This window comes from Artibeus jamaicensis, unplaced genomic scaffold (assembly GCF_021234435.1).
Source record: "Artibeus jamaicensis isolate MK-2021 breed Jamaican fruit bat unplaced genomic scaffold, CSHL_Jam_final contig_3152, whole genome shotgun sequence".
Taxonomy (NCBI): domain Eukaryota; kingdom Metazoa; phylum Chordata; class Mammalia; order Chiroptera; family Phyllostomidae; genus Artibeus; species Artibeus jamaicensis.
The window spans coordinates 2,354,847-2,381,630 of record NW_026521729.1 but is presented as its reverse complement, the minus strand read 5'-3'; the positions used below and the strand labels follow the sequence as shown (position 1 = coordinate 2,381,630).

The window sequence follows — 26,784 nt, the reverse complement described above, 5'->3', positions numbered from 1 at the left end:
TCCCAACACTTCCCAGAGTGGCAACTGTCCCCTGCGCAGACACTGGGGCCGGGAAATCTTGGAGCGAGGTTGCGGTGGCAAAGGGAAGCATGAGCTCCGAGAGACCAGGCCCTGGCTTCCCTCATCCTGCTGGTTCCTCTCTCCCCACAGCCATACTAGGTGCTCAATAAATGCTTGTGGGACGCAGGGAGAGAAAAACCCGAATCAGCCCCCACACCTCAAGGGTGAATTCTCCGGAACGCAGCTTTCCTCTGACCTAGTCTCGTCACTTTAGCGGAGGTCAATCGGCCTCGGCGGCTACGGCCCCAGCAGCAGGATAGCAAACAAGAAGGAGAGCCGCCGGAGCCAAAATGGAGAGGAAGCCGGAGAGGGAGTGAGGCAGCGTGGGGCGCTGGCCCCCGGGGGCCACCTGACGGCCGCTGAGACCGGCGCTTCCAGTGACACGGGGGGCCGGCGCAAAGGGCCGGCCCAGGCCAGGGTCCGCACAAGACCACCCCGGGGAGCCGCGGCCCGGGGAGGAGGGGGGGGGTGCCGGGGGTGGGCCGGCAGAGCTCGCGCGCCGCCGCCAGCTGACGCGGACTGGGGCGCGCTGGGGCGGCGCGCGCCTCTCCTGCCCCCGCCCCCCCCCCCCCCGCGCGTCCAGGGGGCCCGGCGCGAGGCTCTGCTGACGTCAGCGGGCGGTCGGCTGTGTGGGGTGCGCAGAGCCGCTGGCGCACTCGCGCGCTGCGCTCGCCCCCTCCCCCGCCCGGGCTGTGGCGCGCGCTTGATCTCCCCTTCATTTTTTCCCTCCCCTCCCTCCCAGCCTCGGTCTCTCGCTCCCTCTCTGCCCTGAGAGCTCCTGGCTGCCCGCGGCTCCCTTGCCCTCTCCTCGTCTTCGGTAGGCTCCACCGAGCGATGCGATCTCTGGGAGACAGCGACGCCGCCTCCCGCTAGAGACCTGCCCCCTGGGCCGGCCCCCTGCCCATCCCTGCCCAGCGCGCGGGGGTCGGTGAAGGCGCCGCGGACGCACCGGCGGTTGAGGATCGGCGATGCACATGCACTAGCAGCAGCCCCTAACTCACTCCTTCCACACCCCACGCCGCCTCCTCCTCCGGCAGCACTGGCAGAAGGACCCACCCTGCCCCCCACCCCACCCTCCGCGGGCTCCGGCTGCGGCTCCTGCCTCGACTATTATTTTATTTATTTTGGGTTGTGCACAAGCCTCCGTGCCTGCAGCCTGCGCCTCCTCGGACTGCGGGCGCCTCCTGCCTCGGCTCCCTAGCCCCAGACCCCGGCCACCCTCGCTTCAACACCCCCAGAGCCCAGCCAGCTGTCGCGAGTTTCCGCTGCTAGAATCTTGTCAGCAGCTGTCTTTTTGGGGGGTTCTGGTTTCCCGACATTTTTGTTTTCAGCCAAGGGGAAGATAGCGTGATTTTTTTCCCCCTTTGAGCCTAGGCTCTGCTCTCTGGGGGGGTGGGGGGGCGCGCCAAGCCGGGGAGCCTTGCTAGCCGAGTCGTGCGGGCTGTGGCAGGGAAGGGGCCACCATGGGATGTACTCTGAGCGCTGAGGAGAGAGCCGCCCTCGAGCGGAGCAAGGCGATTGAGAAAAACCTCAAAGAGGATGGCATCAGCGCCGCCAAAGACGTGAAATTACTCCTGCTGGGTAAGGACCGGGCTGCCACCCTTATCCCCCGACCCCAGCCACTCCGCATCCCCCCTCCGCCAGCTCTCCTCCGCTCCACTCGCGCTCGGGGAGACCTGGTCCCCGAGTTGGCACCACCATGTGCCAGGATCGCCCACCCCCTAGCATGCCTTACCCCTCTGCCCCCTACCGCGATCCCCTGAACTGACACTCACCAGTTTTTCCCCCGTCTGTCCCAACAGGGGCTGGAGAATCAGGAAAAAGCACCATTGTGAAGCAGATGAAGTAAGTCCCTGTGGCATTGGGATTTATACTTTTACTAAGAATATTTTTTAATCACTTGTATTACCCTGCTTACTCCACACTGCTCTCCAGGCCCGGTTTTTAATTCATGTACACACACACCTGGATTTGACTCCCCTCCCCCACTCTACGTTGATTCTGGGTCCCTCACCCTCAACTCCCGGGGTGGGTGTTTTGAGGGGATAGTGGGGGGAGGGACGGGGAGCGCCTGTAGTTGTATGAATGACAGTGTCCGCCATATTGATCAGAACATCACACTATTGGAATGATTATGATCATTACTCTTGCTTGTGGAGTGTTTCGTGCGTATGGCAGCCTCCATTTCTGTCTCTGTCCCTCCGTTTCATTCCCTCCCTCACTTTTCCTCCCCCCACCCCCCACTTCACATCCATAGTCCCCATTTCCCTTGTTCTTCTCCTGGGGCAGTGATTTTGAACTCGGTTAAAATATGGAGGGGACCCAGCCCTAGAGTGCTGGGGTGGAGGATCAAGTGTGTGCTGTTCATGGATTTGGTGCTGAATTGGAGGTTGTGGTTTCTGCCCCCCTCCCCTGAAAAAGAGAATGAGGATTAGAGGAAGGGGCGTGTGGTAGGGGAGGGGGTGGTTTTCTAAGTAGATGTGACTGGCACAGCTGTGTATCTGAGGCAGAGGTGGAAGGGGGACGCTGGCTCCGAGGCTGATTGCCCGCCCCTTGCTGCCCCCCTCCCTCCCCCACTCTCCCAGCGTTTGCTGTCCTGACACTGGCAGTTTTCGTTTGCTATGGCCTTTATCAGTGTATTTATTTACACTCTGCATAGGCCGTGTTCCGTGTAATCGACCCACAATGCGGATTTAAGGCCCCACTTGCCGCCTCCCCCTTCTGCCTTACATATCAGTTTCCCCTCCTAATTAACTGGGGGTGGATTTGAGTGATGGTGGAAAATTAAAACAAAATGAGATATTCCTTCCCTTGCGCACTTTCTCAATAAGAAGCCTCGCCCTCCTTCCCACTCTCAGGCTTGCTTCTTGCCCCATCCTCTAGGGCAGTTCCTGGTGAGCCCACAGGCAGCTTGCTTGGGGAGGGGGTGGCTTGCAGGGAAGGGGTGCACCCTCCGGAGCCTCCTGGCCCTGCTGCTTCCGTTGACCTGTCAGTTCCGGATGGCGGAGTTCATTAACACTATTTAGCGAGGATTCCACGTCGCTTTGCTGTGACACCTCCGAGCACACACAGCTCCTAATTAGGGGTTGCTGTGCGGTAAACAAAAATGATTATTTTTCAGCTTGACAGAATAGCTGAAGTAATTGCATCCCGTAGGAAAACAATGGAAAATAAAAACCCCTTTCGTGGAAGGGTGGGTGGGAGATGAAGCGTGCTTGCGGTTTCAGAAACAAGATGCAAAAATTCTTGCCTGTGTAACAGGCATGACAAGCGGGTTCTAGGCGGCGCCATGATGGTAGGGAGCAGCGACTTGGAGACAATTTCCCCCATCTGCTTAACATGTTTTATTTTTGTTCGAGAGGGCCCTGGGGCTTTCTTTTGCAAAGGCCCCCTCGGCTTGCCGCACCCCTCTGAGCCGCCGGTAATTTGGCCTGGGGCTTCTCTGGAGCTTGTGCAATCCAAATGCATAGGGAGGCGGAGCCTGGGGAATTGCTTTTTGCAACAAGGTGCATGTTGCATCCGCCGGGAGCCCTTGCAGGTCGATAAATGCAAGCACAGCCACCCTTTCTCCCCGAGGGGGACATTTTAAAACTTCAGTGTCTGTAATCTGCAGTGGCGGGCCCAGAGCCCTGTAGAAGCCCCAGCTACCGGAGCTGGGTGAGGTTTCAGGCGTTTTGAGTGGTGGACAGCGCCCAGCCGAGGCCAGAAAAGTCGATGAGGCTCAGCTAGGCGGCTGCGCTGGCTCAGCAAGGCTCGGCGCCGGCGGGGCGCAGGGCTCGGAGGGATTCGGCAGTGTTCGGAACCCAGTCGGGGCTGGGCGGAGAGAGCCGAGCTATTTCTTAGAGGGCCGAAGGCATTCGGAAATGCTCTGGGAGGAGGGAGTTGGATGCGGGAGTCGCGGGTGGTCTGCTTGAGTTTGCAAATTAACTTTGCATCTGCAAGATCAACTCCTTCCCTGTTTTTCTTAAACATGCCCCATAAATTAGATTTGTTTAATAAGTTTAAAAATATATACCGAGTCCCTCAAAGGGCGCCTAGCCTTTTTTATTCAAAGAGAGCTGAGTTCTCTGAGGAGGCAAATGTGCCATTTTAGAATGAAAATTCCTAGTTATGTACCGGGGCAGGAAATCTGAGATGAAGGCTGTATGTGGGCTTAAATGTAGACTTTGCCTGGAAAGTGTTACGTGTCTCGTTTTTTTTTTTTGGGGGGGGGGAGGGAGGAAGCCACACCAAGCTTTTGATGTTTGAGGTGGTTAAATCGGGTGTGTGAGCATGTCTTTTCTTTTTCCTGCACTTCCCCCTTGGTCACACCCCACGGGAAACCTTCTTGGAGAAAAATTTTAGATAAAACTGAGTTTCTGTAGGTAAATCTGTTATTATTTTTTAAAACACACACACACACACACATACACACACACACACCAACTCTCTTTAGGAAATAGTCTCGGTTTGCCCAAAAGGTCAGTCAGAGAGGGACCCTGGCGGCCTCTCCTCCTGAAGCATTCATGAATGGCAGCTCTCCCTGTTAGGTCCTCCAACTTGGCTTGAAATAAATCAGATCAGGGCCTTGTGCCAAGCTGGAGGCAGGACTTGTTTTATTAACCGCAAAATGTGAAATTGGTGTCACTGTATCCTAGTGACAAATTCTTTTGAGTCCTCCCTTGCAGAGATGATTTTGCTGATCACCCCTTGGCTGACAGCCACTTGAGTCAGGAGAGTTGTCCTGTGGGTGGGCCTGGGCCCGAAAATCCAGGTGGCATTTACAGAAAGCAGATTCGGACCTGCCTGTACAATATGCGATTGGTTCACCAACCTATCAAGCCATACATATGAGTTCATTAGGTTGCTATTTTATTTTACCTGGGCAGTTGAAATTAGAGAGTTCTCCTTGGGCGGTGCCCTGTGCGAACTTGATGGTTTCCTAATGGGGACTTCAGTTTAATAGCTCAGCCTGTGGGATTGAGAGAGAGAGAGAGAGTATGAATATTCAGACATCCCCATAGTCTTCTTAATCAGCATTTCCAGAGGGGCAAAGAGCCATTCCATTCAGCCCGTATGGCCATCCACGTTGTAGCGTGCTGATCAGGAGAAGGAACGGGCTTCCGTGTGTGCCTGTAATAGCTGAAGTTACACGAGAAGGGGCTGACTGGCATATGCTGCTTAGAACCGAGTGTCAACACCTGTGTCAGCCTAGGGTCATTGCAGAGTCCGACCTTTGGAATTATTTGGTTTGATGCGTGTCGTAGTGAGAAACTTGCATCCACTTCAGAGAGATCACAGATTGGACTCGTTTTTAAAGCCTGCTTCTTAGTACTTTACTAAACATTTCATGTCCACATAGCTTTCTGGTCTGTTTTGTTTTTTAATTTGTAGGTGTAGGTGATTGTGAACTAGTGTTGGGGAGGTCTGTGTCAGACTGTCTAAAACATTTTAGTCCCAAGAAGGGAAGGAATGATTGAAACGGCACGAGTGTGACTTCACACGCACCAGGAGCGACCAGCCTCCTTTGTGTGTGTTTGTGCCATTCTGAGTGATTTTGCTTATCTGGAGGTGGCGGCCTCCCCTGGTGCTACAACCTCACCGTGTTTGCAGTCGGTGGAACTCTTTTAGTTATTCAGACTAATCAAGATTTTACAAAGAATTAATTTTATTTAGTTACCAAAACCTTTACAAAGAAACCTCTTAGAGAATGATAATTTGCGACATGTGGAATGAACAGATTATCACTTCCAGCCACTTCTTGTTCTGCACAAACAGTGACCATGGCTTAGCCATCTCCCTGATGAAAATGGAGATGAACTGTGGGGTTGCCATGGACCCGCGGTATGCCCTCATTTTAGGTGCTGAGTCGTCTGTCCAGGATGTCTGTCTCTGGAGCATTAAGTGGGTTTTTAGGAAGATAAGAGAGTTTGAAAGTGTCAATGAGGCATGGCCTCCTAGCCGCTACGCTTTACATAAACAGACACCCTAAATGGAGCACCTCAATGTGTGTTCATTCCCCCGGGGCCTGCTCCATGCTGTTGTAAAAGAGATTTAAGGATTTGCCTGACAGAGACACTGGGCGCATCCAAATACCCCAGCCCTTCCTGTGGTATGCGATTCCCAGAACAGACCCCACCCTGTTAGGGAAGGCAGTCTTAAGATGTCACCTGCTGCCAAAAGTTGGTGGATTTCTCCTACCAGCTTACTGGGGTATTGCAATCAGGTGTCTACTGTTTGGCTTGGATGCCGGACAAGCTTGTGCTCTTTCAACACACCCCTGTTCAGCGCCTGCTAAGTGGTAGGCCCGAGTGGAGAGAGATGGCACCTTCCAGCCGTTACTCTGTGGAAGTGCACCTGTCTAAAAGCGCGTTCCCCACATGTCCCCAAAGGGTCCCATGTTGAGGCAGAGACCCGCTGACAGCCACCCTTCTAGACCCGAGGACATGTCATTTCCGCAGTCATTGTCTTGGCTGCTTTGCTCCCGCCCTTCCTCCCGTCTCCATGTTTATTCAAATGGGTGCTCTCTGGAGGCAGCATGAGTGTGAACAGAATGTCAGATCAAGGAGCAGATGAGTTCTCCTTTGCTGATGGATGGCGCTCTCTCTCCCTCCTTACTGTTCACTGAGCTGTAAATACCCGCAGGCCTTCCTGCCAGAGGAGGAACACACCATCCACCGGATCTCCTGGGGCATCAGCTATGGAACTTTGGAGCCTCGGGTACCTGTTGGATTCTGAAATGAAACATGTCTGCTCGTTGAACGTGTCGTTGCTGATTATATTAAATCGTGAGGATTCATGGGGGATTGACATGACTGAAAAGGAATCCAGAATTTCTGTTCTCTCTCTGTGGGGAAAGACTCGATGTACTGCACCCAGAATCAAGTACTGTTGTTTCTCCAGCATAGGAACTCCCGAGATTGGGTTGTGCTTCTTAGCATGCCGCATCTGCTAAAGATAGGGCAGGGCCACGCGTGTTTTTCAGCTGCGCAGCACCCTCTCTCTGTTCACACGGGGGATTTCATATCAGTAGGATAAGGTCCCATTTTTCTGACAGGTGCCCGGTCCATCTGGATGCAGGACTTGGCTCCCTGTCTCCCCCGGCGTTTTCAGTCTCCTTTCTTATGAGGCTAGACAGACCATTATCACAAGAGCACATCTCGAGCTGAAAGACAATAGACAAGCTGGTGAGGGGATGATTTCCAAGTGAAAATAAATCCTCTTGGAAAGGGTTAGCCCCATATCTGACCCTGGCGACGAACAACTTTGGGTTTTGAAAGGAGAAAAATGAATGTGTGTGTGTGCGCACGGACTGCCCGGGTTTTCAAACAGCAGATGCTGGGAGAAGGGCACCGCCGCCTCCCTTTCCTGTGGATGGCGGCATCTCAGTACAAAGTCTGACGGTGTTCAGATGAACTCCGCTCGAAGGATGGGTTTGAATTTGTATCGTGTTCTTATTTTATTCTGCACCTCTCATTTATGCACAATAGTGGTTAGAAGAGAAAGCATCCAATAAATGAGTCATCAGCATAGAGGGGAAGGAGAGGAAGGAATAGTGGCCTGTCCCAGGTTCAAGGAAATAGGCAGTCTCTTCTTTAGAGAAGCAGTTTACGTGCTTCTCTAAACCCCCTCAAGTCGAGATGCGATTAAGCGCGTGGGCTCTGCGACCAAGCTGCCTGGCCTCACACCTGGTCTCTACCACTGACAAGATTTGTGACCTTAAACATGGTACTTTACCTTTTCTGTGCCTCTGTTTCTTTGCTTGTAAAATGGGGCCGATAGTAAAACTAACTACCGAATAGGGTTCTTGTGAGCATGAAACGACGTAATATATGAAACACCGTTATACCAGTTTTCCAGAAATCATGCAACGGTCAGCTCTGGTTTTTATGCCTTTGATTGGCTACTGGGTGTCTCCTTCCCAGGCGGAGCTCTCTTCTCAAGTAGGTGGGACTTAGCTGCCGTGGCAGCCAGGAGGGGGGCGCTGTGGGTCCTGCCCCTTGCCTGCTCTGCAGCACCAGTTATATAACACTCTGTGTTGTCATAACTGATGTGACATTTTTGATGGCACAGCCACTTCAGCCCAAGAGGCTGGACTGATGGTACAAAGAGTGGGGAAGGGCGCTGGACCTGGAGTCCAGGGGCGTGGCTCTGCTCCCGCCTCCCTGAGGGCCCTGTTTCCTCAAAAGTTGGCCCTGGGCTACCCCAAGCTCCTTTCCTGTCCTCCGTGGTTGACGAAATTGGGAATTACCTTCGTTTTCAGGGTCTTCGAGGTCTCTAATGCAAGGTTCTAAATAGAAAAGTATCGATCATGGTTCCACCCAGCAGGGGTAGGGGTACCGTGAAAGCTCTTTTAAGGCCAAGATAATTGCAGAAGAGCGGCCTCAACCACAAAGCTTTCTCAGCCAGGAAAGCATAGTCCTAAGAGGCATTTCGAGAAAACCACCTCTAACCAAACTTTTCATGCAGACGGGGTTCTCAAACCGAAGAGGAGGATCTGAAAGTATCCTGTTAGTGAGAAACAGGATGTTCTGGGAAGAGAGGCCCAGTGACACGTTACAAGGAGAAGTCTGTGGCTTCCAGAACACTTAGAAATGGGGACTGCCCTGGCTTTTACCAGGGTGGCTGCAGGTACAGGAACCTGCCTGTGTTCAGGTGCCTGCTGTCCAGCACTTTGAGCGATTGCTGACCAGTAAAAGGAAGGGATCAGGAGAACTGTGTTTTAACATTGACTTGCTCTCTAATTTGACTTTGGGCAGGGCCATTTAGCCCCTAGTTTCTCTCTCAGTTAGGATTTGGGCTTTCACCATAGAATGAATGTCTCAGGACTCTTTCCGGTTTCTACCTCTAAGACCCAGAAAATGCAAAGAGAAACCTAGAAGCCTGAAGTGCAAGGGGGGATTGTGGGAGTATTTACCGCCCACAGCTTTTATCTGCCGAGCCATCTTTAGTTCTAATTTTCTTTACAGAGAAGAAGAAAAACACTGTGCTTTTCATAGCACCAAAAATTAAAGTCAAATAAAATCCTGCAAGGCTAATAGTCAGTGCCCTGAATTTGTCCCCCTACTCTCCTGATTTCCCAACCAAGAACAGAGGAAACAGAAAGAGGGATAGATAGATGATAGATAGATAGATAGATAGATAGATAGATAGATAGATAGATAGATAGATAGACTATATCAGGAAATACAGGGATAAGACTCCATGGTCAAGGATTTACCCTGGACTCTCTGCCTGTGTTTTTAGCCCACAGACAGTAAGATCCCCACGCAGTAAAACCAACCCTGGGTTGCCTGCCTCCAGAATCTCAGAGCACTAATGTTTATTACATGTTGTAAATTAACTAGTTGATTATGTGTTTGTCTCCCTTACTAGTCTGAGTGCCCCCGCCCTACCAGGTCTCCCTAAAGCAGGAACGGTGGTGACTTGTTTTTGCTCATGATACAGCAATGAGCCCAATGTCTGGCACAAAGGAGCTACTTGACAAACGTTAGGTGCAAGAAAAGAGAAAGAAGTGAGATATACCGGGAATGCAAACTCATTTCTACATGAGCCAGAATAATAATACTGAAAGCTTTGGATGCTCATAGGCCATGGTCATCATTTTCAATCCAATCCATTATCCTCATTTGTTTTTTCACACCAGCCTGTGAGGAAATACAGTCAATAGCTTCATCTTCCAGATGAGCAAGTGGGGTTCAGAGAGTAATAGCAATGCATTCAGATCACAGGGTCTCTAATTCCAAAATGTATGTCCCTTCCATTCATTCTAACCCCAAACAGTCCCTACTCGACCACTGCCTGTATGGACAATGGAGAGTGGGCAGGCAAGGACCCAGTGCCCATCAGCAAGTGAGATGGCCCTGCCCTTGGCTGAGGTTGGTGGCTAAGTATAGCAAGAGTTTGGTTGGTGCTGGGCCGTCCTCATGCATCCCATTGATTCTGACACCAGAGTGTTCCCTAACCACCATCTGTACAGCTCCCGAAATCATTTTCCATTCCTGCATCAGTATTGTGGGCCATTTGTAGGTGGCATCAGAGAGAAGCTGCCACCAAAGGCTCCATCTTTGGTGGCAGCAGGTGGCTGGGAGAAGGCTGTGGGAACAGGCAGGACAGCGAGATAGCCACCCATTTGACTATTCGCTTTTCTGTCAGTCTGTCTGTTCATCCATAAGCATTTCCTGAGTGCCTACTGTGTGCTAGGCATATGGAGGTAGAGAGGAAGGTGTCAGCCCCTGCCCTTGAGGAATGCAGCCTGAAGGAGGCAACAGGCACAAGACTCTTACGCTTCAGGGCAGGAAGCACCATGAAGCTCTGGGCGAACAGAGGGCACCTTCTCTGGGCCAGGAGTGTAGAGGTCGGCGGAGAGAAAACACACAGGGGCTGAGGCTGAAAATCAAATGGCCGTTAGCCAGGTGGGAAAAAGGAATTCCAGGCAGAGGGACCAGCATGTGCAGAGGCGCTATGGTACGTCAGCACGTGGGACGTGCCAGGAATGTGAAATGATTTGGTTTGATTCCGAGTACATTGTGCAGAAGGAGTGTCAGGAGGTGTAGGTGAGAGATGAGACGGAATCAGACCATAAGGGGCCGTAACCCTGGTGCTAAGGACTTGGGACTTCACTCTCACTGTAAGGAGATGCCACCGGAGGGTTTTAAGAAAGTGAGTGGTAGGACCAGTTCGCACCTCAGGCCTGGAGGTTAGGAGCCAGATGGGAAGTTATTTCTGTGACTCGGGTGGGAAAAGATCAAAGAACTGAATTAAAGCAGTGGTAGTTGGGGTGGGAAAGGAGACGGATTTGAGAGCTACTTGGGCAGTGGACTCATCAGACTTATTTGATGACGAATTGGAAGGGCCTCGAGGAGGAACGAAATTGTCAAGATTGTAGACAAGAATGAGTCGGGATTCCTGTTCTGGGCCCTCGTGGAACCGTGGTGCTGTTCCCTGAGAGAGGGAACATGAAGGAAGAAGAGGGGCGACTTGGGGAGAAAAACAATGGCTTAGTTTGGTCACGTGGATGATTCCTGTGGCTAGTCCAAGCACAGATTCCTGGCAGGCAGCTGCATGTGTGGATCAGGAGACAGGGAGAAGGGTCAAGTGCAATTCTGTGGTGCTTGTGGGCTGTCCATTACCATGGACACTGGTAATCTCACCAGGCCGACTGAGAAGGGGAGGGAAGGCAGAGGCTGTCTCTCTCCAGCACAGGCACATCTCCCACCCCTGCTCCAGGAAATGGGGGTCTTTCAGGAAGAACAGCAGGTGAGGGAAGCTGCAGGGGAGAGCTGTGAGAGATGGAAAGAAACCCAAGGTAGAGCAAGTGTCCTGAAAGCCAAGGCAGGAAAGAATTTCAAGGTGGCGAGGAAGCGGCGCCAGTTGAGTCAGATCCTGCAGTCGTCAAAAGAAGAGGAAGATTGGCAGGGGCCCACTGGGTCTGGAAGGTTGTTGGTGACCTTGGCAGCAGCAGTGCCAGCGGAGTGGTGGGAGAAAAGCCAGGCTGCAGTGGAAGCTGAGCCGTGAGAGGGGCAGAGGAAACTGAGGCCCCGAAGGGAGACTCCTAGAAAAGGAACCTGCACTGTATGGAAGGAGGGCGAGCCGAGAAGGAGGAAGGGGATGGTATTAGGTTCAGGGAGGGTTTTATTTTTATTGTTCATTTGGCTGTCATGGAGGCACATGGGTCTACTCAGAAGCTCTAAAGCAAGAGCCCAGATAGAGACATTGAAGGCCTAGGAGAGTCTACGGCTATACCACCCTGAAGGCCTAGGAGAGGAAGTGGTAGAAGGGGGTAGAGCCCCCACAAGGCGGGCAGAGAAGGGTGCAGATGTGGATGGTGGCTCGATCTGGACCTGAACGCACACCTCCTTCCATGAGACTGCCAGGAGGGCGTAGAGGAATTTGGGGGTGGGATGGTGGGTACGAGGTGTTGAAGGAGTTCCTGCCACATCATTTTTATTTTTCTCTGTGAGTTGGGGAGAATTAAAAAGAAGCAGTGTTTATCTACCCGCACACTGAAGACTGGCGATCTTTATTCTATTCCAGCTGCTCATTGATTCACTTGCCTAATGTTTACCTAGCACCTATTAGGTGTTAGGCACTGATCTCGGCGCTTAGAGATTCCGGCTGATGAGCAAGTCATGCCCCAGGGGAATCAGGCAATAACTTCGTTAACAAATAATTGGGCGTAGTAATTGCAGACTGTGAAGATCTTCTTGAGTCACACCTTTAGGTGAGGCCTTCTGCTGATCGAATCCCTGCCCTCAGAGAGTTGAATCATCTGGAGAAGACAAATCAGTGCCACGGGGCAGAGGAGAGGCAGTGGTGGAATTTAATTTGCACAAGGGCTCAGGATGACACCCCGAGGCAGCCAGGTGGAGGATGGGAGTTTGGTGGACCCCCGCTCTATTACTGTGCCCAGCTTCACTCATTCTGGGCTCTTCTGGTGGGGCTGCCCGTCACTGCCCCCTGTGGCTTGAAGATGGAAGTGGGGGGGCTCAGGGCTTGCCCTTCACAGTATCCTATTCTCCTGGCCACGGCAACTGGCCCAGGGATGGGATGGGACTCAAGCCAGGCCAGTCAGAGTCCTTCTCTGGAATTTTATGGTTTCTATGAGAAGAAACTCTCTGTCTGGGATCCCAGCAATGCCCTTGCTGGGTTGGAATGATGGGAGGCTGGAGCTGTCTGTGGCCATGTTTCCGCATCTGCATTGCTCTCTGCAAGGAGGAAGCTTGCTTATCACGGGAGAGGCTGAGGCTTTGAGAGATCGGAAGCTGGGTGAAGGCAAGGGGAGGGGGGAGAGAAGGACAGAGCCAGAAGGACACCTGGTGGTGTTATTATAATCACTGGTGTTGGCTCTATGGACTGGACAGTCACGTGAAGCAATAAATCTCTCCTTTTACATAAACTTATTTCAGCTGGAATTCTCCCTTTTACAGCCGGAATCATCCTGATGAAAAGGGTCAGGGCGTCCAGGAAGAAGAAACAGTGTGAGCTAAAGTGCAAAAGCAGGGCGCCGTCGGGGTCGTAGGCAGCCTTCTGGAACTGAAGAGTGGGGGTCTGGGGGTCTGGTCAGAAGTGAAGAGCACAGCCAGGCTGTAGTGTCCCTTAGCCACGTTGCTAAGGGGGAATATATGCTTTGAATACATACTCCATGGTGGGGTAGCGGGGTGCCAAGTTGGGGAAACTCGGAGACGGAATACCGGAGAAGAGGCTCAGGAAAAGAGATTGTTGTTGTTGTTGTTCAAACTGGGAAGTTGGTAGGAACGTGAGTAAGAAGTTAGATGGAGGAGAGATTTTGGAGGCAGAAGAGAAAAGACCCGGTGTCCAGCTGAACACATGGAGAAGAGAGGAGATCAGGAAGTGCTCCCAGTTTTCAGCCTAGATGATGGAGTTAGGACGCAGAGGAGCAGGGAGAGAGGTGGCCGAGAAAGAGAGCGAGTCAGACCAGAAGCACGAATTCCAGGTCCTTGCAGGGTACCGTTTGTGTCATGCTCACAGTGTTCAGCGGTGTCCTCGGAAAGTCGTTCTGGCACTCAGAAGAGAGGTAGGGGCTGGAGGGAGAATAGGGTCAGCTTCCCTGCATGGTGGGGTCATGAGAGTGGGTGCCACGCCCAGGGGGAGAGCACACCGGTGGAGAGGAGAAGGGGGCTGAGAAAGGAGCTCCTATTGTGGAGGTGAGCAGGGGAACCTGCCTTCAGGAGGCCCATGGCTACTTCCAGGTGGGGAGAGGGGCTAGAGAACGGGGGAGCAGGAGGAGTCTCGAGGTCCTAGTTTAAATCTTGCTGTCCAGCAAAACAGATGTTCTTGTGGCAAAGGAATTCCCCGCTTTGTCCCCAACTGCGATAATAAATTATAACAAAATTGAGCTTTCAGAAATCTAGTGCTAATTGAGAAAGAAAACTGGGACATCCATCCGCTCAGGGAATTGTGGACACCAGTGCGTGTTGCATCCACGTGGACTCTCCGCTGAGAGTGTGGAGCCCTGCAAGGTAGGAACTTGCCTCATAATACGGTCAGGGTTGCCAAGTCCGGGATCACGGCTGCTGCTCTGCGGGCAGGTCTGCTGAAGACGATCCCGGAGCACAAAGACCAAACGACCTCTGCCCCACAGAGGAGCTCCAGCCAAGAAACGCTGAGGGTCCCCTGCCTGGGGAAGGCAACAAACCTGAGGGCACCAGGGCAAGGGCAGGAGAGGCATTGGCTCTGTCTCCAGAGCACTCTGTGGCCCCTTCAGTGGGGGGACTTTGGGGACTTTAGGGAAGGGCTGATGGAACAGTGGGGAAACTCTGGTTCTGAGTCGCAGCCATTCCTCCCACCCCATCCCAGCCCTTATGTATTTATTTATTTATCTTTAGAAGAGAAGGGAAGGAGAGAGGGATAGAAACATCAGTGTATGGTTGCCTCTCATGCATCCCCTGCTGGGAACTGGCCTGCAACCCAGGCATGTGCTCTGACTGGGAATCGAACCGCCATCCTTTGGTTCGCAGGCCCGCGCTCAATCCACTGAGCTACATCAGCCAGGGCCCTATGTCTTTTTTAATTCTTTCCTTAGAGTTTCAGCTCCATAGACCTCACTGTTCTCTAACTTCTTCAGCACCTGCCTGTTCACTCTATGAATACCAATGACCATGTGTTGGTGCTTTCTGAGATTCTAGGACTGGAGCTCTTAGTAAGACCAACAAAGGCCCCTGCCCTCAGGGCCTTACAGTTGCAGAGAAGGGAGGTAGGCGGCCAACAGGTAAATGAGTAAGCAAAGCCATTTCACTTCACGATGCGTGCTGCCGGAGGAGATGGGCTGACGCAGTGGAGAGTAGTTGGAGGAGGTGAGGGATCAGGAAGGGGGTCGGGAAAGATCTGAGGCAGCAGAAATCACAGGCGCAAAGGCCCTGAGGCTGCAATGAGCAAAAAGAAGGCCAGGGAGGCTGGACCACAGGGAAGGAAAAGTGACGCAAAATGGAACTTAAAGAGGCAGGGAGGAGCCACCGTGCAGGGCCTGGGGGCCAAGGAGAGGCACTTGGGTTTTATTCTGAACGCTATGGGGGGTTGAAAGGCAGAACAAGTTGACCTGACGTATATATTTAAAAGATCCCTTTTCATTCTGGAAGAGAACAAAACCACAGGGACAGAAATCCCTTCGGTGGTTTCTAAGGGTGGCAGCGGTGACCACAAAGGGGCATAGGTGAACTTTTGGACGGGATGGAGATACTCAGCCTGTGCGGTGGTGGCGGTCACACACCAGTGTGCATCAGCCTCTGTACGGCCATGCGGAAGGCGGACAGCAGGGAAGACGCGTGGAAACGGGACCATCGCCCAGTCCAAGCAGCGCGTCCACTCACTGCTGGTCTCCCCGTGTAGCCCATATTGAGTGCTGTTTCAGGTGGCTTCCTAAAATCAGTTTATTGATGTGCGTTCCTAGTTTTCCTGTTTACATAGCTTTCCTTTACAACTGGCAGGAAAGCTCGATGTGGGTAGAAACCATCTGCTTTCATGTGGGCCGGTGGCAGATGCGTATTACGTGCTTCTTCCTTACATGTGAGCGGTGCTTTCAGGTTGGCAAGCTGCCTCTGCGTCCACGGTCCCCTTCTAGCCTCACAGTAGCCCTGGCAGGCAGCACGGGCACCGCCACCTGCCCCTTGCAGAGGCAAGGAGGCTGAGGAAGTCAGTGTCACAGTGGCAAGGAAGCATAAATTTTGGAGATCTTGGCGCTGACGTTTTTTTTTTTTTAGCTGTCATTGTGATTTGGGGGGAATTATTTAATCTCTCTGAAGCTGCTTCCTAATCAATAAAAAGAGACAAAAAAAACCACATTGCAGATCCACTGTGGGGATTGACTGAGGCAACACAGCTACAAAGCACAGAGTTGAAATTCCCTGAGTAGGAGCCATTCATATTATTTTTACTATTGGGGGAAAATGGGGTTTATTTAAGGTGATGTGGCCAGGCCAGCTTTTCTGGCCCCAGGCGTGTCTCTGCTTCTGTCACACCGCTCAGTACGTTCTTACTGGTCGTCAGCTGATGGGTTCAGGACTGATCAGTTTTATCAACTCCCATCCTTCGATGCAGCCCTCGATTAATCCAGCACATATTTGCTGAGCACTCGCCACGTGCTCGGCACAGGATATAGTGATGGCGGCAGCCCAAGACAGGTTCCGCCTCTGCCCTGGAGGGTGGAGAAGCCCTCCAGGAATGGAATGGGCCTGGCAGCCAGCGGAGAGGTGGCGGATGCTGAGGGAGCGCCTCCCTCGGAGGAGTGAGGGCAGGCTTCTGAAGGAGGTAGCATTGAAGTTGACTTTGGTTCGTGACCTGTATCAGAATGCATGCAAAATGTGCATTAATATCGTATGGTCAATGAGTGTTTTAAAAAGCAAATACTCATGTCACCGTCACTAGGAAAAATATCTAGGACATGGCTAGTACCCAAGAAGGCTCCTCAGTGTTCCTCTTGATCACAGCTTCCTCCCTCACTCTCATGACCTTGACTTTCACAGTGTTTCCTTGCTTTTCTGTGGACCTTGTCACCTAAATACGCATCCTCTTAGAAAGGGGCGGGAGCGAAGTAGGTTTATAGTTCTGAGTACATGGTTTATTCTTGTATTGCTATTTATGAATTATTTTATTATTTTCCATATGAACAACTGTCCACCTCCTTTCCCCGCACCCTGCATTATTCACTTCCGCGGTGTATAGCATTCATTGCTATGGACCAGCTATGATTATACCGCGACTTATTTATCCACCACACTGCTGATGTGCCTTTGAGTTATTACGAGGGATGCTGCCTTGAGAACCTGTTTAGAGACATACCCTGAGGCACATGCGTTTGTCAAGCGATCTTTGAAGTGGAATTGCTAGGAATCTTCAACCATATTAGATAATGCCGTAATATTTTCCAAAGTGGTTATCCCATTATTATACTCACACTAGCAGAGAGAATTCCTATTGTTCCAAATCCTTGCTAGTATGTGATATGGCCACACTTTTCAATTTTTGCCAGACTCGTAGGTAAGTAGTGGTGTTTCCCTGTGGTTTTTCTATACCTGTTCTAGATTACTCATAAGGCAAACAGCTTTTTCTGTATTTATTGGGCAGCGGAGTTCCTTTTGTGTGAAGCGTCTGTTCTTCCGTCACCCTTTTTTTTTAAGGTTGTAATTTTCTCATTAATTTCTAAGAGTTCTTTATGTGTAAGAAGAGTTCTGGATACTAGTCCTTTCCCAAACGTATTCATTACAAATGTCACCTCCCATCCTCTAGTTTTTTCCTTTGCTAAGGGTGCACTGTGATAAAAAGATGTTCTTATTTTTACTGTGATGCGATTGTTTCACCTTCCCTTTTTGAGCAGTGCTTTGTGTGTGTGGGTTTGTCCAACCTAAGAAATCTTTATCTTGAGATAAAGCCAAAGCTATCCTCTTTTTCCCCTCTTTAAAAAGCTTTGAAGCTTTTTTTGTTTATATTTTGGTGTTTAAGTCACCTGTAATTGATCCTTAACATGGTATAAGATAGCAGTTCCAGTTTTAATTTCCCCCCCCCAATGGTTAGCCAATTGTCTTAGCTGTTTGGTGACATGGTCGTCTCTGCGTTCCTGTGCCACAGGGCCACCTGTGTCTTAGTCAAGTGGTTCTTCAAATCCACTAATCAGTGTGGGTAGAGTTGACATCTTTAAATCTTGCATCTTCTTGATCCGTGAGAATGTGATGTTTCAACGTTTATTCAGTTATCATAGTTTCTCTTTAAATATTTGTGATTTCCCCTATAGAGGCTTTATATACTTTTTGTTAGATTTATAGGCTGGCCACCTAATCTTCACAATGGTCTTATAATTGCTTTTTTTTGTGAGTTGCATTTTGAATCTGTTGCTGGGGTATAGAAATACAGTTGTTTTTGTATATTGACTTCGTATACATCATCAGCCTTACTTCATTTTTGTGCAAAGTCTAGAAGTTCATCAGTAGATTGCAGGGCCCAGAGAAGGGAGCGATCTGTCCAGGTGCCCATGGCGAGCTAGTAAAAGAGCAAGAATGAATGTGGTCCCATTTCTTCTTAGTGTCCCAAGGAGAATATTTAGAAAGGGTTGGGGGAAGCCATTGGGGGAGAAGACAATAATATTTATTGAGCACCTATTATTCAAAATGTTTAATATACCTGATCAGCTTAACTCACGATCCGGTTATGGGCTGTCCCTGTCTTGTAGATGAAGAACTGAGGTTCAGAGAGGTTTTCCAAAGCCCTCACTTAGGGTCATCTCTCTGCCCTTCGGCAAGAGGACAGACACTCCAGATTCAGAGCTGTCCTGTTGCCGTGCTATGCACACAGCAGTCTGCATACCTCCCGCATTCCGTGCAGATGCCCACAGAGCTCTCTGGGCTGCCGACCCTCCACCGAGCTCTCCCCCCTGCCCCGGGCCCCAGCCCGCACAGGTCTGGGACTGCCGCACAGAGGCTGTACCGGCACCTCCAGAACTGTGTAGGCCTGCTTCTTTTCAGCTCTCGGGTGAAGTTCCTACGCAAGTCCTGAGATCAGTTTCCACCCCTGCCCCCCTACACAGTTCCCTCCCAACAGAGAAAATTTGTTCACAACTCCTTGGGTTCTAGGAACCAAATTAGGAGCTGCCCCGGGCATTTTGTTTCAGCCCTGACTTGAAAATATGGCTGGGATTTTATGAGCCTGCTTTGTAGCACAGCAGACTGGAGAGAATTTACGGTTGCAGCCCTTCCCGGCACCCCTTCCCCCAGTCTCGCTGATGATGGTCAGGAGCCGCCCGCAGGCCAAGGGCACGCTGGCCGTTGCCGATTGTGCAGAGGAATCGTGAAGTGGCCTGTTTGTGAACACAGCCCAGCGGTGCTCTATTCAGCCTGACAGCTTCCCACTCTGGCCCACCACAGGGTGACTGTAAATTATGCAACCTCGGAGTTCAACAATGAGGGGCAATGGCAAGAAGGAAGGGACAAACTGGATTGCAGCCTGGATCCGAATGTGAGTGTGCAGCCCGAGGCAGCTTGGCCAGTGAGGGGAGGGACGGTCTTCAGCCATTGAGAAAAGCCAGGAAGTCCTGTCACAGGGCTACTGGTGAGAGTGGGTTTTACTTTTTAAAAAAATGTAAATGTTCTTTTCAAACTCTGTTTACCAATTCTGGGAGAGTTTTAGACACTAACAGAGACACTTAACAGAGACAGAAGCAACTGAATGCCCTGCACAGCATTTAACCTTTGTCCCGATGGCCCAAGTCATCACTTTTGGTTATTTGTGCTAAAAATCAGCAGTGCCACTGAGGGCAGTCGATGCACAGACTCTCCCCGCTGCCCTCCCCACCGTGGTCCTAAAACAATGCAGGGAACTTGGCTTTGATACGCTTTATGTAATTCCCCTGTCTCCTCACTTGCTGTCACCTGTCACATCTTGCTCTTTGCAATGTTCCTACCTCAAGCGCGTTCCCCTTCTACTCTGCGTCTGCAGTGGCCTGGAAAACCCAAAGCCTGGGCTTGTCACAGTGACACGCAGGGCGAGAGTGAGGATATAAGTGAGGACCTGAGGAGCTTCCCTAAGCCTGGGGTGTCTGTGCTTTAGTGCCTGGGCTCCTCTGCATTTCTGCCTGCTTGTGACACGGGGTTAAGGATGTGAAAATGAAGTGACAACTGCGAGATGCTCTTCCCACGTCAGGGATGGTGACAAGGTGCTCCTGTCATGCAGTCTGGTGCTCAGAGTTCCTCATTGTCCTCCACAGTCCCTGGCAGGGTTTCGAGTCACAGAAACTACTGGACAGAGAGCTCCGGGATCAGAGTGAGGTACTGTCATTTCTTACCAAAGATGCTGGGGCGGCTCCAGCGGCACGGAGGCTGGTGTGGAGCGTCCCCACAGCAAACGTTCTGTGCCAGGTCCTTCCAGTAAAATGACATGGGTGCCACACAGGGTCAGACTGGGTGATGGGCAGGGGCATCCCCAGGAGCCTCCCTCATGGTGGGCACCCCCGGGTATCTGCTCACCTACCTGAGAACTTAAGGTCCCTCAGCAAAGCCAGGCCACACATGAATTTTTTCTGGAAGGAGAGAACGTGGACTCAGCTGTTTTCAGGTGCTGTAGCCCTCACACTCAAGTGTTTGGAACCATTTGGTAAAATTCTTTCCAACGTTATGGTTCATTCCTTTTTTTTTTCACTCTGCAGACATTTCTTGAGCTCCTACGATATACCCAGCACTGTTTTAAGTGTCGGAACTGAGCAAATCCCTGCCCCCGTGGGGCGTGTTTACCTGCTAGTGGGGGACCATGGGCACCAGATGAGGAAAACAGTAGGTCACCTGTGCTGAATGCTGTGGGGGAGGGTAAAGCAGGAAAGGAGGTCAGCAGTGGGGAGGGGGTGCTGCGGTTTCTCGACGGTCAGGGAAGGCCACCCCAGAAGATGAAACCAGAGCATGGAGCAGGTGGAGGGGAGGGAGCCAGCCGCACACGATGGGGAAGAGCGTTCAGCTGGGAAGTGCCACGGCATGAGGTCGGGAGTGGGCCTGGTGTGCGAGGAACCACAGAGGCCTGTGTGAATGGAGTCGCCAGTGACCTGGGGATGCACACGGCCCTGCGATTCCGTGGTCACTTGGAGTGTGGGCTCACTCACAGGCGGGGTCAGAAAGGAAGCTCCGTCACAAACTCACTCAGACCTCTGTCTCATGGGCGTGGGTACTGTCACTCGCCTGCGACTGTCCCCCTGGAGGGTTGGGGACGGGGTTCCTATCTGTGTGTGTGTGTGTGTGTGTGTGTCCCACCAGAGGAGGGACACGGGAGGGAAGGAGTGACATCGGTTGACTCTGTACAGTATCATAAGGACCAGTCACTTCTGGCTGGTCTCTAGGCAACAAAGCACCCAGAGTATGGGCCGCCCTGTCTTGCTGGTCTCCTGGTGGTGGGGGCTTTTATCATGGGCCTTGGCTCTGCCACCTGCTCCCTCAGTTCCCGTCCCCAGACCACCACCACTGCGGCCTGAACAAGCACAGGGGTGCTGGCCTGCAGATTTCATTCAGGGTTGCTGACCTTGGTATGGCCTTGACCCTGGACACACTCAGCAAGCAAACTTGGGGGCCAAGATGCAGACTCCTGGGAGCCAGAGCCCCAGGGCAGGCTTTCTCAGGAATAGCCCGGAAGTTCACTAGCATACAAATGAACACGTTTGTTGATATGTTTATTTAATGTGTTTTAGGACAAAAGGTCCCTAACACATCAAAATCATGGTTTGACAGGTAATTATGTTTAAGATGAAGTTAAAATAAGCAGGATATTTTTAAACAGACGATAAAAACCGTGGAGGCAAAAGTGATGTTCAAGCAGTGCCGTCCTCAAACCTGCCCTCAGCGTGGGGGTGCCGACTTCTGACCCGGGTCCTTGCCCTCTCAGGGACCAGCATGCCTTGCAAGAGCTCCTCCTCTGCCATCTCAGGGAGGCAGGAGAGTGTCTCTGTCCCTACCCCAGGTCCATGAGCTGCCCCATTGTTCCCACTTAGTCACCTTCTTCCCAGCACTTGCCTACTGCCCGTCTGTCCATTGCCCATGCCTGACCTCCTCGCTATCAGCTCTTGCTCACCCTTTCTCTGGGGCTCTGCCATAGAGCCTCCTCGGCTGTCTTCCAGAAATGCTGCTTTTGCTCTTCACTGCCCTGCACAGTCCCATCAAATGATTTCTTTTCACCCTTTGCACTGGGTCTGAAACTCTCCTTGGTTCTGAGGACATGCCGGGGTCCAGCCCCGCACGCTGCTCCTGAGCTGCCTCTCATTCTGTAGGCTGCCTCTCTCCGGCAGCCGCCTACATACACCCCAGCCTCATGTCTTCCCCGTGCTGGAAGCCGAGGCAGATCCAGCCTCCGAGGGCCAGCTCAAGCCTCGTCTGCTCCGTGGGAGGCTAACCCACAACAGTCTCTCCATTCTTTACGTTATTTTGTGTATGGTATTTGTACTACATCATCAGAGTCTTAAAAAGTGTTGTCCTGGCCCCATAGACATCAACCCTTCCTTTACCGTGGACCCGCGCATGCGCATGCGTGCACAGTTCCCAGTGTGGTCTCGCTCACTACGAGCCCAGCCCGGCGGAGGCTCTGTAGTTGAGCCGTTTAGAGAAGCTGTCTGAGCGCAGTGAAGTGTGCTGGCGCCGGCAGCAGCCCTGCCCGGATTGCATCCGGGCCGTGCTGCCTTCTAGCTTTGCGGCCTCGCGCGCAAGTAGGTTTGGGGATTAGATGAAGCAGAACAGACAGTATCTAGCCCGGCACTAGGAATATAATAACGCGTAATCATGGTTGTTACTGGGTACTAATCAGCAAACATTTGGACGGGCAGGCCTTGTTTCTTCATCTCGGCTGTAAACCTCCTGTGGAGCGAATTTCAATTCCTGCTCCTTTCTACCCTGTGAGCCAAACAGGCCCAAGGTGCACGGTGACCATTCAGGGTGAATTTGCATAAGGAGTAGAGCAGCCCGTGTACACTGTCGTGGGCTTTCTCATAAACTGACTGTTGGCCATAAAGGTTTTCACAATGCTCATATAAAGCTTTAGCAAACACACACGATACATGTATTGTTTGTGCATTTAGGTCCCCAGTAGATTAAGAGTTTCTGAGCCTATCAAACCCCAGCTCTTTGCTGAGCACCGACCGTGTGCAGGGCTAGGGAAGGGCTCTGCTCTCGGCCCTCCTGTCAAGGAGAATCCCTCTCTGACTCCGTCCGCCCCGTGCCTTTTCTCCACAGCCCAGTCCTGGGCCCCTGCTCCTCTTCCCTCCAGGTCTTGGAATTTTCAGCTCATTCCAGCAGGTGCTGGGGCCAGTGCTGAGTGGTGGACGCCCTTCCTTCCTGCGCTCCCACTGCTCGGGGCAAAACATTCTAACAGAAGTGATAGCTTAATTGAGGCAGTGGCTTACACAGGGTATACATCTATTAAAAATCTATTGAGCCCTGGCTGGTGTAGCTCAGTAGATTGAGCTTGTGCCTGCAAACTGAAGGGTTGCTGGTTCAGTTCCCAGCCAGTGCACATGCCTGGGTTGTGGGCCCGGTCCCCAACTGGGGGCGCTCCAGGGGCAACCACACATTGATATTTCTCTCCCCCTCTTTCTCCTTCCTTTCCCAAATAAATAAATAAATAAATAAAATCTTAAAAAAAAATCTATTGAGTTGCACACCAAAGATTTAGATGGCTTACTCTAACTAGATTATATCTGAATTTTTAAAAAGGTAAGGTGTTTTGTTAAGCAAAGGGAGGCCCGGGAACTTAAGCCGTGCTCTCCGAGTCTCCCAGAGTCTGATTCTGCAGTGAGTAAGGAGCAGAGTACTCTGTGGGGGAGGGGTTGAGCCCTCAGAAGAGAAAGGCCTGCCTCAGGCAGCCTCATTTTCCCTGCTCGGCTGCCAGCATCAGTGGCTTATGAACCTGCTTCACCCTCCACGTGAGGCCCTGGGAGTGAAGAACGGGGCAGAGGTGCCCATGTGCCCTCTTCAGGTGCCCAGAGTGGCCCTGCTCGGCACATGCACTCGGTGGCCATGGCCCACTCTTTGGCACAAACCTGGCTGCCTCTGTGAAGCACAGAGTTCAAGTCCTGTCTCTGCCTCTGCACGGCCAGGAGTCAGCAAGTCCTTCCCCTCGCTGAGTCTCCGTGGTTTTCACCTCCTGGAAAACAGTGGTAAGACCAGCGGCAGGGGTCTCACCCACCCGCTGGGCGTCACGGAGGAGGTTGTAGATGGGAAGGTCTTACAGAAACTGTCAACCAAGTGCACGCCCAACCCCTACCTCATTCTGTGGGTGGAGAGCCCAGTGGTCAAGGGCAGGGCTGCCCAGTGGTGTGGTGTGCAGGCCCAGCCGCAGGCTGCCTGGGTTCCTGGGCTGTGTGACCTTGGCAAGCTGCTTGTCCTGCTGGTGCCTCAGTTTCCTTAGTTATAAAACGGAATAATGACAGCACTTCCCCACAGGCTTGCATTAGGATTAGCTGAATCAACCCAGGTAAAGCACTTTGCTCAGGGCTCAGGTGTGCAGCTAAATATACCGTGGGCAAGGCCTTCTGCTGTCTTGAGAGGACATCGTTATTAGACAGAAACAGAAAAACAAAACAACACCAAAAAGCCAAGACAGGTCTCACTGAATATAACTGCTTCTTGCACAAGCTATATTTACCTTGACTCTGGGCTTGAGATTGATTATTTGCTGTAAGTTTTTTTTTCATCCTAAAACCTTTCCTCTTTCAAGTTTAACTAATCATGAAAGTTCCCTTGTGACATGTCCTTGCCTCCACAGCTTGGCTACAGCATCAGCTTCGAGCTCTGTGATTTACAATTTAGGGAAAAAGTGACAGACTGGGTGTTCTTGTGCAGTTCAAGGTGATTGCTGCCTAGTCATTTTTAACAGGCCAGCCGATCTCGAGAACTGCTGGCAGCGAGGTGGCCTGTGTATGAAATACAGGACGCTGGTGGCACAGGTAGAGCCTCTGCATCTCTCTGTTCTGAGCCCATGTTCTAAAACTCCTGTACAGCTGGCGCAGTGGCTTTGATGCTGCCTAAGGGGGCTGGTCAAGTGTCGGCTCTTTCTCAGTCCAGTTTTCTCAGTGAGTATTCATGGCACCCTGGCCTGGGTGCTGTGGAGAATGCAGGGAAAGGTAAGAGGGTGTTTACCTGCATTCAGATGATTTAGTCATCAGGCATTACACCGTGACTCCCTTTTCACAGATGAGAAAACCAAAGTAGGGTTAGCTCAGTTGTCCAAAGTCACTCTCCCGGGGTGTAGGACTCTGGGTGGCCCTGTTCCAGGGTTACCATTGCCACTGTTATGTGTGGATGGCACCCCTTGGATCTTAACCTCGAGTAGCTTAAAGTCAAATGCAGTGGATGAAACATAGGATTAACACATGGTAAAGCCTGGTAAAGGACAGAGAACGTGCCGTGTGTGTCTCCAGGAGCGAAGAGCCACTTACTCAGATGGAGGCAGGGGAGTTGCCAAACTTCTCATAATTTGCAGTGAGCATGGCTGGGTTTTGCATTTCAATCCAAACATCCAAGTATTTCTGATATTGTAGAAATTTCCAAAATCAGCTAAGAAGCTGTGCCTAGCCCCAGCGGGGCTAAGAAATCCTCTCAAATGTCTCGCATGGCTTCTCTCTTCATTGCCCCCCCTGCCCTGCGCCGGAGGTGGAAAATGCCCCAATGTATTCAGTAGAGCTGCTCCCTCTCGAAGCTGGATGCCGGGCTGGCTCACGCTTTCCTGAGCAAGGAGGTGGTTTGTACTGGGCCTCAAAGGCCTTTCCTGGTAGGTGGGGATGGACCACCACCCCATTTTGGTTCTTGCAGGTTGCAAGTTGTAGGGCAGAGCAGCAGATGAGGCCGTGGAGAAGAGAAACGTGGGGCATTAATGTTCTGCCACAGTAAGTTTGGCAATAGAAGTTTCCAGCAGATAATTCTCCCATAAAGTGAGCAATAATGATGAGGCCTGGTAGTGAACTTGAGGCCCAACCACACCGTCCACCGTGATAACTGGCTCCACGGGCCAACTTGAGAAGGGCATTAGCCCTGTTCTCATCAGAGCTCAAGGGTGACCTGCGACTCTCCGGTGTCTGAGCCCCTCGGACAGCCCCCAGCTGTGCCGCGGCCCTGCCTGCCTCTCAGCCTCTTCTCCTTGCCTCCTCCCGTGCTTGAGCCACACTGATCTCCCATCGGTTTCTGCAACATGCCCCGTGAGCTCCCTCCTTCATCCCTAGGCCTTTGTCCATGCTGTGCCCTGTTCCTGGAGCCCTTTTCATCCTGCTCTTTGGCCAAATCCTGTCCACCATCCAGGCCTTAGCACAGACGTCCCTTCACAGAAGCTTCCTCTGAAGCTTGGGCCACCGGTGTTTCCATCACACGTCACACGGCCCTCTGCCCCTGCCCTCATCTTTTCATCGTGGGAGTACGCCCACACCCCTTTGTGGTGTGAAAGACGCCACTCGGAGGGAACGTGCCCAGTTCCCTGCCCCCACCCCCCAGCCACACCTCTGAGTCGACCCACTCCAGAGAAAGGCCACAGCACCCTAGGGAGACCATCCTGGGCTCCGTTGCTGGTGGTGATGCCGGTGTCCTCGGGGATGTACCGCCTGTTCCATCCCTCTAGGTCTTGGGTTGGAACCACCACATGGGGTTAAGAGCTGTTATGATTAACCCTTCCTAGTCCCTGCCTTCCTGCAGTTGCACTTCCGTCGGTGAGTACTCGCCTAGCCCACCTAATCCGCCCTCTCTGGCAAGACCCCCCTGTGGGAGGGAGCGCCCCTGTACGGGAGAAGCCAGCCAGCTTAGAGGCTGAGCTGCCCCCCTAGTGTCTTAGCTCTCACTGACGCTTCCTCACAGCGAAAGGCTTCCTGGGTGCCACCCCCCCCACCCCCCCGCCGTGTTGGTCAGGTCTGTGGCTGCCTTTGAGAAAGCCAGCGGTTGGTTGGTTTGTTTGTTTTGTATCAGATAGTCAGAAATCTGTTCTTCTTTCACCCCAACCCCCATGAAAACACAGAGAGGAAAATTAACTCTTCCTAGACCACCCAGCAAACCACAAGTCAGGACCGGAGCCAGCTCTCTTCGTGCTTGAGGCAGGCACTTGTCCATTGCCATGCTCTGCTTTTTGTTTGGTTCTGACGCCCTCTGTTCTCTGGCAGAACCCTGAACTGAATGGCCCCTCAGAGAGAAGCTCTGGAGGCTTGCGTGGGAAGGGTCCCAAAGCGGCGGGGACACCCACCACGTGGCTCCTGTCAGTAGGGTTGGGCCCCCGTGCCCTGGGCTCTCCCAGGTCTGA

At 52.1% G+C, this 26,784-nt stretch overlaps 2 protein-coding genes across 16 annotated transcripts in view; one reads left to right on the top strand and one right to left on the bottom strand.

The window, feature by feature from the left end:
• The window catches only part of CES5A (carboxylesterase 5A), a 193,188-nt gene extending 192,684 nt beyond the window's left edge, over positions 1–504 (bottom strand). For 9 of the 13 annotated variants that reach the window (XM_037141535.2, XM_053663280.1, XM_053663281.1 and 6 more), the window contains exon 1: positions 218–504. The gene's annotated coding sequence lies outside the window, so the exon portion shown is untranslated. The remainder of the gene's footprint in view (positions 1–217) is intronic. The other 4 variants (XM_053663268.1, XM_053663273.1, XM_053663276.1 and 1 more) reach the window with 1 other exon arrangement.
• Positions 505–724: 220 nt separating this feature from the next.
• The window catches only part of GNAO1 (G protein subunit alpha o1), a 128,326-nt gene continuing 102,266 nt past the window's right edge, over positions 725–26,784 (top strand). The window contains exons 1-2 of one of the 3 annotated variants that reach the window (XM_037141531.2): positions 725–1,641; positions 1,863–1,905. In XM_037141531.2, the coding sequence (XP_036997426.1) occupies positions 1,524–1,641; positions 1,863–1,905 (161 nt within the window). In that variant the 5' untranslated portion in view covers positions 725–1,523. Of the gene's footprint in view, positions 1,642–1,862; positions 1,906–18,873; positions 19,003–26,784 lie in introns of those variants that run through there. The other 2 variants (XM_037141530.2, XM_053663257.1) reach the window with 2 other exon arrangements.